The sequence below is a fragment of the Arachis stenosperma genome, chromosome 3 (assembly GCF_014773155.1).
Source record: "Arachis stenosperma cultivar V10309 chromosome 3, arast.V10309.gnm1.PFL2, whole genome shotgun sequence".
NCBI classification, from domain to species: Eukaryota; Viridiplantae; Streptophyta; class Magnoliopsida; order Fabales; family Fabaceae; genus Arachis; species Arachis stenosperma.
Window position 1 is genome coordinate 134,805,881 of NC_080379.1, and position 13,124 is coordinate 134,819,004.

Sequence of the window (13,124 nt, forward strand, 5' to 3'; positions counted from 1 at the left end):
GAGTTCTGTTTGTGCCTGACACCACACTAATGTAAAGCATCACTCCTTCTCATAACCGAGTCCAACATCAGCTTTACTTCCATATTCAAATTAAAAAGCGGTATTTTGGTGACTATTTTTTTTGGTGTGTATTTAGAAAAATAATTATTTTTATATATTTATTTGTATAAAAAAATTCATGACAAGGTGGATCAAATAAAAGAGCAACAAAAAAAATTTAAAATAAAGCACATGGTCAACTCCTGCTTCATTTTCGGCATTACCATCAAACACATGGAATTGTCATCACTTTCTTCCTTTAAGTTTTTAAACGATATGCAACAATATCAGCAACCCTTGATATTCTATTTTAAAAGACTTTTTTATTTTATTCTAGTCGCACATTCTAAATGATAAATGAAAAAAAAAAGGTCGTTAACTACTTTTTGTCTTTCTTTCAAATTGTCACATATATCCAATTTTAAAAATGTTATTTTAAAGTGGTTAGGACAGTAAAAACGACCTGTATCCTAAATCTAAACACATTATACATACTACTTAAACTCACAAGCAACAAAGAGGTAAAACCTATTTTTAACATTCTTCTTACACATTATTATTTTAATTTATAATTCTAATTTACGCAATCTATTCTTCATATTAATTCTATTCTTTTAGTGAAGCTATAACTATCTCATCTAAAACTGTTTTTACCTGTAATTTAAAAATATTTTTTATATCAAATTTTAATACAACGTGTCCTTTTTATCTCTAATCAGCTTAGCTAAATGTAAAACACCATAAAACTAATTTAACTGATCTATTTTTCTTTGAAAGAACCCGCCTCTACAGCCCACTCTATTCCATGAGGAAACCTGTATTTCCTTTCGACAAATATTTTCTGATTTCAAGCCTTGAAAAAGAGGCCTTTAGACTGTCACTTTGTAATTAATTATCGTCCTAGAATCTAATACACTCTCAGCTCCTATCTCTATAAGACAAACTATTATTTTATACACAAACACAATGGACCTCTATAAACAAGTTAGAACAGAATGCTTAAACACAGTGCTTTTAATTAGTAAAAGAAACATAGTGCACAATTCACTCTAAATGAAAGACTGATAAAGCAAAAGGGTAGCTATCTTAAGGAAATAAGAAAACAGACACGGGATTTGGTACTTTGGTCATTTGGTAGGGCACACTTTCCCTCAAATACCCACAAATTTTACCCTTCTCCTAACTATTCTTCATTTCTTCCTTTTTGTTTATGCGCTTTTCTTTAATTGTTTTTGGCTGCTTCTTGGGTCCGAGTCCGACACTGACTAGCGACTAGCTAGTAATAATAATTAATAATGCTTATGCAACGAGGACAATTTGGAAAGAGAGAATGGGTCTTTTACTCAAATGAAATAAAATCTGTAGCCATCACTTTCACACTTCACTAACCCCACTTTAATTCAAATCAAAAGCCTCTTATTATTATTATTTCTATTCATTCTTGTGCTCCCCCCTTGTCATTCTCAAGTTCCAACTCTCCCTTTGTCTCTTTCTTCCTTCTTTTTTTTGGTATTTTTTTCTCCACCTGCTGCATTCTTCTGTCAAAACCCTAGATTCAAATCTAGGGTTTTGTTTTTGTAATGTGTTCAAACGTGATTCTAGGAATTGCCAGCTTGCCACTTTGATTTTTTCTGTAAGCTTAATGATTTTTCAGTGACAATATTGTTTCCTTTAAAATTAAGTAGGAACTATTTGATCATTTAATGTTGTTAGATTTGTGTAGGAAAACAACGTGCACTTAGCACAAAATATTTGAGCTTGTTGACTGAATATATAGAGAGCTACTGGAATTTAGATCCCCTTCTCTTTCCATTGATTTTTCTGTTAAAAATCCAATCTTTTCACCCTTTCTCGAGCTTTTTGATGCTCCCCATTAGAACAAACTCGGTAAAAACCTCTAATAACTTCACCAACCGCCGGTTTTGATAGTTCAGCTTTGGGTGGGATTGTGGGCAAGGATTTTAACGTAATTAAATAGGCGCTAGAAAGTTTGTGTATTTGTTTATCATTATCACAGAATCTCTTAGTTAAATGCATGGATGGGAGAGAAGCCATGGCATTTACTAGTGGGTCTTCTCCATTTTACGTGCATAGAGAGAGTGGAGGGTTCCAAGGATCTCCAGGATTCAGAGCTTTGTCAAACACTGCCGTTCAATCTCAGTCAAATGCAAAGGGTGGCGGAGGCGGCTCTGTTGGTTCTAATTCCTCATTTGCATTACAGGTTCAACCTCAAGCACAGGCTCGTGCCGGTTTTAGTCATGGCATTGGCATTGGTGCCTCATCTTCTAGTGGTGGAGTGCCTCCTTCTTCCTCAGGTGAGCCTGTGAAGAAGAAGAGAGGGAGACCCCGCAAGTATGGCCCGGAAGGACCAGGACCAGTTTCTTTGAGACTTTCATCAATGTCTGCCCCCGCTTGTTGGAATGCTGGTTCAACCTCTGATTCCCAGAAAAGGGGTAGAGGACGCCCTCCGGGATCTGGAAGGAAACAACAGCTGGCTACTCTTGGTATATTTGTGTGAGAATTATCAGTCCTTGTTGATTCCACAATTTGTATTTGCAATATGTTTAAATAGAAATTCTCTTGCGTATTTGATTATCTGAGTTATGACCATATACCGTGACTTATTTTGGTAGCGAGTGAAACACTTGAATTTCCATGTTGGATGTGTGTGTTTTCATTTGTGTAAATGAAATCCATGGAACTGTTTCATTGATGGTTGTAACGAGCAACTTTTTGTTATTTTGTCAAGTGTGTAACCTTTTAACACAGTTGTTTATTGTTTCTTAGGTGAATGGATGAATAGTTCTGCAGGGCTGGCTTTTTCACCTCATGTAATCTCCATTGGAGTAGGGGAGGTAATTATCCTCTTCATAAGCAATCTACCTTTATTATTTTGTTCTGTGGTTTTTCTTTTATAAAATCCTGATTGTGTTATGAAGATAGAGAGGGGGTGCATGCCTCTCTCAGATGCTGCCTAGCTGAGTTGCTCTTTCCTTCCATTGTTTCAGGACATTGTAGCAAAGCTATTGTCGATATCACAGCAGAGACCACGGGCTCTCTGCATCATGTCGGGTACTGGGATAGTTTCTCTAGTTACTCTCAGGCAGCCTGCTTCTACTAACACCAGTGTCACGATTGAGGTTAAAGCACCAATTAGTATTGCTTAAAGCCCCTAAGTTGGTTCTTGTGGTATATTAATAAACTTATTTTATTTTATTTTTCTAATTTTCTCAGGGCCGATTCCAAATATTGTGTTTATCTGGTTCTTACTTGGTTGCTGAAGATGGTGGACCGTCCAATAGAACAGGTGGCATAAGTGTTTCCCTTTCTAGCTCCGACGGCCGTGTTATTGGTGGTGGTGTTGCAGTGCTTATTGCTGGAAGCCCAGTGCAGGTATGTACTGAACATGTGACATAGGCATCTCTCTTTCTAGTCCCATTGAGGCACCTGAAAAGGATGCTGACATGGTTTCTATGATGCATAGGCCTCTTGTTACTTCTATAGCTTGTTCGTTGTAATCATTGATAACATGCTATCCATTTGAACCAAAACAATATCATTAACCCCAAAAGAATGTATGAATGAAGCCTTTGCTGGCTGCAGGTGGTAGTATGCAGTTTTGTATATAGTGGTAGCTCTAAGACCAAGCCCACGCAAGCTACCCTCATGAAAGAAGAGAGTTCCGAGCCTCAGCGCAATGACAAGTTAGCTTCTTTGGCCAGTGCTCCGCATAGTCAAGACTACATCCCTTCTGCTACAGGCATTTGGCCTGGATCACGACCTGCTGATCTCAAGAGCGTGCACGGACACACTGGCATTGACTTGACACGTGGTTGAAATTTTTTATTTTGGGAGACATTGCAGTTTTGTAAATAACTTGTTGTAAATGAGCAGAGTTTGTGAGCATTGTGAAACAGCTTGTTACACCCATTGGTGGGACACAAGTTTGGACTAAAATGCTTAAACGAATGGATCATTCAGCATTGGATTACGATTCTTAGTCATGCGAAATTTCTTGTCAAATCAAGGCAAAATATACACTTAATTGGGAAGTATATTATTATCTCCATGAGAAAACATTTACGAGCAAAAAATGCCACGAGTGCTTATTCTGAAGTCTGAACCATCTTTTGCTGATTGATAGTTTGACATGATTTCAGATGATGACTTATCTTTTGGTTGTGAATTGTGATTGACTTGACCGATTCCCTCATAGTATTTTTACTTATTCAGGCTGTGGTACTAATTAGGTTTTGTATCACACATTGCCTAAGGGAAGAGACATCTCGTCGTTATCATATCTTCTCTATAGTTGTTTAAATTTTAAAGCATTAATCAGTGGCTGTGATCTCATCTTGGTTAAATATGTCATGCATTGTTGCAAAGAACCACATCGTTGGCCTTTTTATCTCGGATGCTTTTGTAATCAATAATTGATGCTTTTAAAATTCAGATATTTCCAACTCAATAACGATCTATCTTAGTGTTACGTAGTAATATTGGCGTATGTTTATATAGTTTTGCTTATCAAGACCGTAAACCAAGTCAATAAGGTTAAACTCAACAAAATCAGGCATTATTGCATATTTGCATCATGTACTCCACCAGGATAAGCAACTAAGCAAGTCTTATTTAGGTTATCAAACCTTATATGTACCACATTAAGACATCAAAGAAGGAACATAATAAACACAAGGAAAAGAAGTTTGACATTGAGAAGTCAGATTCATCCTTCATTGAATACCTAGTAGCTTACAAATGTCTCGCTGCAATATAAAACAAGTTTCACAAGAATTAGAAAGGGCAGCATAAACCATATTGAAAAAATAAGAAAAGAAAAGAGCAAGAACAAGAATGATATAAAGACAATAGTACAGTTAGTTACCTCAAGGCTGAGAGGAGAAGTTGTGGGGTAATAACGATCAACCACTTGGCCATTCTTATCAACCAGAAACTTAGCAAAGTTCCACTGAATATCATCCCCAAATATTCCCCATTTACCTGACTTCAAGAACTTATACAAAGGAGCAGACTTGTCTCCATTCACTTCTATCTAAAACAGTAAAGGATTAATGAACTCAATATTCCAATTTTCATGTGAACATATAAACAGGATTCAAAACAAGTTAACACAGAATAACAGCAGTCACATAAATCTTTGTCCAATTAAACATAACTAGTGAAGTGGCAGGGGTTGACTTTCTCACCAAGCTTAGCGTTGACCTACCTTAGAGAAGATGGGGAATTCTGATTTGAAGCGCGTACAGACGAACTCCACAATTTGATCATTGCTTCCAGGTTCTTCATCGCCAAATTGATTACATGGAAATGCCAAAATCTCCAACCCTAATTTTGGAAGCTAGACAACTCAGTTGTGATATGATTTGTACAGTTTGAAATGATGGGAATGAAATTAATCACAATTTACAAACCTTTGTGTTTATACTTGTGATACAGTTGATTCAACTCCGCATAATTTGGGTTGGTCATGCCACTGGCCCAATCCAGAAACATTGTAGAATGAGAAGTATTCTCACTTTACATAGATAAATGGAAATGAAAAAGAAGCAGAGAGAGATACCACTTAGAAGCAACATTGACAATGAGTAAGACTTTTCCTTTGTAACTGGAAAGATCTATGTCATCGCCCTTAGCATCCTGAATATTTGTTTGGGTTTACCGAAATAGAGTCAAGGCAGATAAAAATAACATGAAGCATAAAGTGAATGAAACACCAACAAAAATAAACGAACCTTCACAACAAAATCGTAAACGGACTTTGGATCCTTGCTGGTTTCGTTGCTAGTCATGAAGAACAGTTCCACTCTTCTTTACAATTCAACCGGCGACCGGTGTTAAGTGCGCTAGACGAAGGTATTACTTACCTGTTACCTCTATGTGGTCACCATTAGTATTTTCCATTTGTTTTTTAATATCATTTAGCTTTCTTTTCCTTTTTTTTTTCATCTTACCAAGTTCATAATGATTTGGTTAGAAGTTGTTGACTTGTTTTCAATTTTTATTTTTTTAATCTAGGAAGTCAACACAACTAATAAATTTGTGCCTTTTATTTATATTTTATTTTTATTTTTTTATCTCATATTTTCTTGTTTTTTTTTTACAAAATATTAAAAGTAAAAATAAAAAATAAAAATGCAAACTAAAAGCACACTTAAAATCAACTATAAATCTAATATTAAATATAAAATTAAAAACAATAAAAATATTTAAAATTTAAATAAAATGATTATTTTAAATTAAAACAAAATAAAATCAATTTAAATTATAAAATTTAAAATTTAGAATTTAAAATTTAGAGTCATCAACAAATAATGATGAGAGATGATACAAACAAGTCAAGGCAATGGAAAGTTGTGGTGGGCATGGGTGTTTATAGTTCAGTTTATGAAAAAATTGAACCAAACTACTTTGTCAAATAAGAAACTAGTTTTAAACCAGTTTACAATACAGTGCACCAATTTAAACCAGTTCATAAAAATAAAACCAGTTTTAATTAAAAAAACCAGTTTAAACTAGTTTATAGGTTAAAACTAGTTTTAACTTTTAACATATATAAAATTAGTTTTTACATTTTCTCTCTCTCTCTCTCTCCCTCTGATACGTGGTCAGGAGGACATTTTCGTCATCTTAGAGCTAAGGGACGGAATGGTAATTTTGTCATATTCAAGGATCTGAATATTAAAAGAATTGTACCATGCCATTCTTGGACATCAAGAAGACCAAGAGTCCGTCTCAAAAACAGTGGTGCTGAAAGGGCGACAACTCATAAGGTCCATTGGGCTAAGTCAGGACCGCAAGAAGCCCAATAATGCTTTTCAAATTCAATGAGAGGCATAATTTATTATTAATTTTCGAATTTTTAGGCATTTATGTTAGTTTGTTTTGTTGTTAGAGTTTGTTGAAAGATTTGACTTACTCCTGATTTGCTTAGTAGTATTTTTAGGGATTTTAAATTTAAATCAAATCTGATCTAATCTAATAAGATCAAATCTGATTTAAATTAGTTATCATATCTTTAAGATTTTAAAATTTAAATCAAATCTGATCTAATCCAATAAAATCAAATTTGATCTAATCCAATAAGATCAAATCTGATTTAAATTAGTTATCTTATCTTTTAGCTAGTTTGTTAGGGGTCTATTTAAACACCTTTGGTGAGACAATTTGGAATAACTTTTGATGAATAAAATTTCTTTAGTGCTTTTATGCACGTTTTTATTGTGTGATTAAGTGAGGTGAGTGATTTGCTTCGCTTGTTGCATGGAGAAAATTGAGTGATTCAATTTTCATCCCTCTGATCTAGGTTGTCAAAGACAGGTTCTTTGAAGGTCTAGTAGGAAAAACCCTTCTAGTGACATACGTTGCTAAGAACAGGTTTCTTAGAGGTCTAGTAGGAAAAAACCCCCTTATCTATTCTTTTGTTTTTCTTTCCTTATCATCCCCTCCCTCTCCCACTCTCTCTCACCTTCTCTCTCTCTCTCTCTCTCTCTCTCTCTCTCTCTCTCCCCCCTTTCTCTCTCTCTCTCTTCTTTTCTCCCCTCTTTCCTTCTCTCCCTCTCTCTCCTCCTCATCTCTTTATCTCTTTTCTCTCCCTCTCTCTCCTTCTCCTCTTCCTCTCTCTCTCCCTCTCTCCCCTCCTTTCTCTCTCTCTCTCTCTCTCCCTCCTCTCTCTCTTTTTCTTTTCTCTCTCTCTCCTCCTTCCCCTCTTTCTTCCTTCCCCTCTCTTTGTCTCTCTCTCTCTCCCTCCTCTCTTTCTCTCTCTCTTTCTCTCTCTCTCTCTCTCCCTTTTCTCCTTCTTTATCCCTTTCTTTCATTCTCTCTCTCTCCCCTATCCCTCTTCCTCTCTCTATCTCTCTCCCTCTTCTCCTTTCATCTTCCCTCCTCTCTCTCTCTCTCCCTCTCTCTTAACATATATAAAATTAGATTTTATATTTTCTTTCTTCCCCTCTCTCTCCCTCCCTCTCTCTCTTCTTCTCTCCCTCTCTCTTCCTCCCCTCTCTCTCTCTCTTTCTCTCTCTCCCTTCTTTCCCTTTTTCTCTTTTCTTCCCCTCTTCCTTTCGTTCTCTCTCTCCTTCCCCTCTCACTCTTCCTCTTCTCTCTCTCTCCCCTTCTTTCTCCTCTTTCCCTCTCTTTGTCTTCCTCTCTCTCTCTCCCCTTTTTCCTTTTCTCTCTCTCCCCCTTTCTCTTCATATCTTCCTCTCTCTCTCTCTCTCCCCTTTCTTTCTCTCTCCCTTTTCTCCCTCTATCCTTTTTCTCATTCTCTCTCCCCTATCCCTCTTCCTCTCTATCTCTCTCCCTCTATCTCCTTCCCTCTTCTTCTCCTCTCTCTCTCTCTCCCTTTCTCTTTCTCTCTGTCTCTCTCACTTTCTCTCCCTCTCTCTCTTCCTCTATCTCTTTTACACTCTTTCTCTCCCTACTGTCTCTTTCTTTCTCTCTCCTCCTCCTCCTCTTCTCTCTCTTTTTTCTATCTCTTTTTCTTTCCTCTTTTTTTCTCTTTTCTCTCTCTCTCCTTCTCTCTCTTGTTTTAGAGAACAGAAGGGGATAAAGAGAAAAAAGAGGGATATAGAATGAAAGAAGGTTGGGAGAGAAAGAAAAAAGAGAGAAAGAAAGGAAAGAAATAAGAGAAAGAGATAGAATAGGGAGAAGAAAGAGAGAGAAGATGAGAGAGAAAGAAGGGAAGGGGGAGAGAAATAGGAGAGAGAAAAAAAGAAAAAAGAAAAAGGAGAGAGAAAGAAAGAGGAAGAGAGAAGGGAGGGAGAGAGAGAGAAAGGAAGGAGAGGAGAGAGAGAAACAAAAGGGGGAGAGAGGAAAAAGAGGGAGAACGAGAGAGAAGGGGGAAGGGAGGGAGAGAGAGAGGAGGGGGAAGGGAGGGGGAGCGAGGGAGAGGGGAGAAAAAGGAAAGAGAGGGAGAGAGAGCGAGAGGAAAAGGAGAGAGAGGGGAGGGAAAGAAAGAGGAGAAGAAGAGAGAGAGAGAGAGAGAGAGGAAGAAAGAGGGGGAGAGGGAGAGAGAGAAAGAGAAAAACGGGGAGAGCGAGAAAAAGGAGGGATAGAGAGAGGAAGAGAGAAGGGAGGAGAGAGAGGGAGAGGAGGAAAATGAGAGAGAGGGAGAAGAGTGAAAGGAGAGAGAGAGACGAAGAGAGATGGAAGTGGGAGAGAGAGGATAGAGAGAGAAAGAAAGAGAAAGAGAGAGGAAAAGGATGGAGAGAGAGAGAGAGAGAAAGAGGAGAAGGAGAAAGAGGAGGAGAGAGAGAGAGGAAGAGAGACGGCGAAAGAGAGGGAGAGAGAGAGGGAGGGAAAGGAGAGAGAGAAAGGAGAGAGAGGAAAAGGAGAGAGAGAAGGGAGAGAGAGAGGAGGAGAGAGGGAGAAAGAAAAGGAGGGAGACAAAGAGGGGAGAGAGAGATAGAGAGATAGAGAGAGGAGAGAGAGATTGAAAAAAGGGAAAAGAGAGAGAGAGAAGGGAGAGAGGAGGAGGAGAAAGAGCGGAGAGAGAGAGTGAAAGGAGAGATAGAGAGAGAGAGAGAGAGAGAGAGAGAGAGTATGTAAAAACTAATTTTAGAGTTTAAATAAAACCAGTTTTAATTTTGTTTAAAACTAAACTGAACCATAAAAACTGGCATAAAAACTGTGGTTTCAGTTCAATTTTTTATTTAAAAAAACTGGTTTATTTAAAACAGTTTCAGTTCAGTTTCAATTCAATTCAGTGAAACCAGTTTTTTTGCACACCCTTAGTGGTGGGTGGTAGTGAGTAGATAAAACTGTGGTGTGAAAAAAATACCAAAATATTACTTAGATCATTTTTCATTTGCAATAGATGTAATAATTAATTTTGTAATAAGAGTACATAAGTATTAAAAAGTACATAAAGTGTTCTTTTTCAAAAAATAAAAACCTAAAAATATTTATTAGATGGTTACACCTCATGTATTAGATTTATTTGTTTATTGGGTAAGATGAGTTGTTTTTTGTTAATTTTTAGTTAGATTATTTTTTTCCTTTTAATCTTAACCAGAATTTTTTTCGACGATATATTTAATATTGCAAGTCAAAAGTTAATTTATCATTAATCAATGAGTCATTAACCAATGAGTTATTATATACACAAGTCAAAATTTAAAGTCTAATATAATTATATTCAATAAAATCTTTATATATAGTTTATGAAAAAATATAGATAAATAATTTTTAACTAGCTATTTTTTTGTGTCTGATAAAAGAAAGAACAAAGAGCAACTAAGATGGAGGTATCATCTCCTTCCTAATGATCTGATCAATAACACTACAAGGAATTAAAAATTCAATGTAAGGACGAGAATGACTAGCCGCTGTCTTAGTAAAAAGGTCGAGTTCGCTGTTCATTGAATCAATTGAACTTGAACCACCCAATTTTACTGCAGCATCTCAGAAATCTTTAAAAGAATGTCTGTGTATTCTCTCTGCATCTGGGATGAATCCTTTTTAATCAAGAGATAAGCTTCTAGACAATCTGTTTCATAAATTACCTCCTTGTGACCACTTTTCCAAGCCAAACAAAGACCCCTCCAAATTGCGAATATCTCACACCAAATAATAGTTTCTTTTGGAATGCTTGTTGAACAACCCAATAACCATTTACCCGTATTGTCCCAAATAACACACCCAAAACCAACCAGATGATCTTGTTCCAAAAGACTAGCATCACAATTTAATTTAACAACATTGATTGGGCGAGGACACACGAATCACATAAAGAGGGATGATGTGTCACCTGATTAAAACGCTTGATTGCAGCATACTCGGCTGCAGAGTGCTTGATAAGCTTGAGAACTTTCTCCTTGCTTCAAATGTCATTCTGATTAAAAATATTATTGTTTCTATCCCTCCAAATCTACCAAAGACCTGCGGCAAAAACAATTGTAATTAATAATAATTAATTTTATATTTTTTTAATGAGTGTTAGTGCATAATAAATATTTTGAATTAAGAATTTTGTGTCAGTCATGTTTGGTGTAATTAGGCTTATCTAGTCATGAAAACAAGAATTTTACAAAATAAATATCCCAACTATCATGAAAAGTAAAAAATTGAATAGTGAAAATTTTTTTATTTGTAGCCAATACACTTAATTAAACAAAATTAGTAGTTAAAGTTCAATAAAATTATTCTCATGTGAGTTACAATCAGCAAGACATCAATGACTAGGAGGCTAGGAGCGAACTAGCACAGGAATGGCGATACTATACATACCTATCCATGAAAAATTAATTAATTACTTAATTAATGACTATGAGGCTAGGAGCGAACTAGCAATAATTGATCATTGCTTCCAGGTTCTTCATCGCCAAATTGATTACATGAAAATGCCAAAATCTCCAACCCTAATTTTGGAAGCTAGACAACTTAGTTGTGATATGATTTGTACAGTTTGAAATGATGGGAATGAAATTAATCACAATTTACAAACCTTTGTGTTTATACTTGTGATATAGTTGATTCAACTCCGCATAATTTGGGTTGGTCATGCCACTGCCCCAATCCAGAAACATTATAGAATGAGAAGTATTCTCACTTTACATAGATAAATGAAAATGAAAAAGAAGCAGAGAGAGATACCACTTAGAAGCAACATTGACAATGAGTAAGACTTTTCCTTTGTAACTGGAAAGATCTATGTCATCGCCCTTAGCATCTTGAATATTTGTTTGGGTTTACCAAAATAGAGTCAAGGCAGATAAAAATAACATGAAGTATAGTCAAGTGAATGAAACACCAACAAAAATAAACAAACCTTCACAACAAAATCGTAAACGGACTTTAGATCCTTGCTGGTTTCGATGCTAGTCATGAAGAACAGTTCCACTCTTCATTACAATCCAACCGGCGACCGGTGTTAAGTGCGCTAGACGAAGGTATTACTTTACCTGTTACCTCTATGTGGCCACCATTAGTATTTTCTATTTTTTTAAAATATCATTTAGCTTTCTTTTCCTTTTTCCTTTTTTTCCATCTTACCAAGTTTCATTGATATCATAATGATTTTGTTAGAAGTTGTTGAATTGTTATCATTTTTTTTAAATCTAGGGAGTCAACACAACTAATAAATTTGTGCCTTTTATTTGTATTTTTATTTGGGCAATTTACCAAATTAAAATATTTGAGATTCATATTACCAAAATATAACTTTTGAAGCTTTGATACGAAAATGCAATTTTTTGTATGTCTATGCAATCCGTGAGAGGGGTATCATGGATTATGAATGCATTTAAATCGTGGGTGGGGTTCCACAATTTACGTTGAAGGAGCAAATGCATAGAAACCATGGTAGGGATTCTACGGTTTTTGTTGAAGTGTGCAAATAGGCATAAACTGCTGTAGGGATTCAGCGGTTTATAATTGGACCTATTTCGCCTATAAATACCCGCCTAGGAGAAGTATTATGATGTAGAGAGTCATTTTCACTTCTTCAAAATGAGTGAGGAGAGTTTTTTGGTCCTAGTCCATTGCTATGGGAAAATAAAAAAAAAGCAAAAGGCATGGAGTTAAGTTCACTGATAAAGAACCGGTCAGTGTTTTTGTGCGTTCCACGAATACTCTGTCAGAACTAAAGACGAGCATTTTGCAAAAGGCAGGGCTGTGTGGGTCCAAGTGGGTGAAGAAGATGTTTTACAAGATTCTGATTGTGGTTGTTTCAACTAGGGTGCTGTATGAAACATTTGTGATAGGGTCGAACGAAGACATGCAGGTTTTGTTTCATTGTCGGTGCAGTTTTTCGGAAGTGAGAATACACGAGCTTTATCCCAAGTTGAAAGATGGTTTTGATTGTTCTAGTGCATCAGCGCCGAATCCTCAGTCGATGACGGTGGGGGTGTGTCAACTTTGATGCCTGTCGTTGCAGCTGGTGGTCTATTAGCTAAACTCCATCTACTCCACCAGCGACAGCTAGGTCACCTGGTTTGATTCCTAGACTGTTTGGTGAGGGTGAGCCGGATCATATTGAGAATGCGATGCAAGAGGATGATCTAAATGATGAGCAAGGTTACATATAGGGAGGCAGTGAGGAGGATACTCCGAGGAGGATACTCAGAGGC

At 36.4% G+C, this 13,124-nt stretch overlaps 2 protein-coding genes and 1 long non-coding RNA gene across 6 annotated transcripts; 1 reads left to right on the forward strand and 2 right to left on the reverse strand.

Annotated features, from left to right (window-relative positions):
• The first annotated feature begins 1,513 nt into the window (after positions 1 to 1,513).
• On the forward strand, positions 1,514 to 4,261 carry LOC130969038 (AT-hook motif nuclear-localized protein 5-like). 2 transcript variants are annotated; one of them, XM_057894595.1, is made up of 5 exons: positions 1,514 to 2,543; positions 2,827 to 2,894; positions 3,048 to 3,179; positions 3,274 to 3,432; positions 3,643 to 4,261. In XM_057894595.1, exons 1-5 carry the CDS (start codon positions 2,075 to 2,077, stop codon positions 3,874 to 3,876), a joined length of 1,062 nt encoding a protein of 353 aa, XP_057750578.1. In that variant the 5' UTR covers positions 1,514 to 2,074; the 3' UTR covers positions 3,877 to 4,261. The 2 variants fall into 2 exon arrangements, with proteins under 2 accessions (XP_057750578.1, XP_057750579.1); XM_057894596.1 differs by having other exon boundaries at positions 3,627 to 3,899.
• A 332-nt stretch (positions 4,262 to 4,593) lies between these two features.
• Positions 4,594 to 6,022, reverse strand: LOC130969039 (probable glutathione peroxidase 8). The gene is made up of 6 exons (XM_057894597.1): positions 5,793 to 6,022; positions 5,621 to 5,697; positions 5,472 to 5,533; positions 5,267 to 5,385; positions 4,925 to 5,092; positions 4,594 to 4,805 (listed from the first exon to the last, which is right to left on the reverse strand). The coding sequence occupies exons 1-6, from the start codon at positions 5,847 to 5,849 to the stop codon at positions 4,773 to 4,775; spliced, it is 516 nt and encodes a 171-aa protein (XP_057750580.1). The 5' UTR covers positions 5,850 to 6,022; the 3' UTR covers positions 4,594 to 4,772.
• Positions 6,023 to 10,258: 4,236 nt separating this feature from the next.
• Positions 10,259 to 12,007, reverse strand: LOC130969040 (uncharacterized). 3 transcript variants are annotated; one of them, XR_009081768.1, is made up of 4 exons: positions 11,825 to 12,007; positions 11,650 to 11,725; positions 11,501 to 11,562; positions 10,259 to 10,935 (listed from the first exon to the last, which is right to left on the reverse strand). It is a non-coding gene; the product is annotated as an uncharacterized LOC130969040 (long non-coding RNA). The 3 variants fall into 3 exon arrangements; XR_009081766.1 differs by having other exon boundaries at positions 11,650 to 11,948; XR_009081767.1 differs by lacking the exon at positions 10,259 to 10,935 and adding an exon at positions 11,212 to 11,414 and having other exon boundaries at positions 11,650 to 11,948.
• Between the last annotated feature and the right edge of the window lie 1,117 nt (positions 12,008 to 13,124).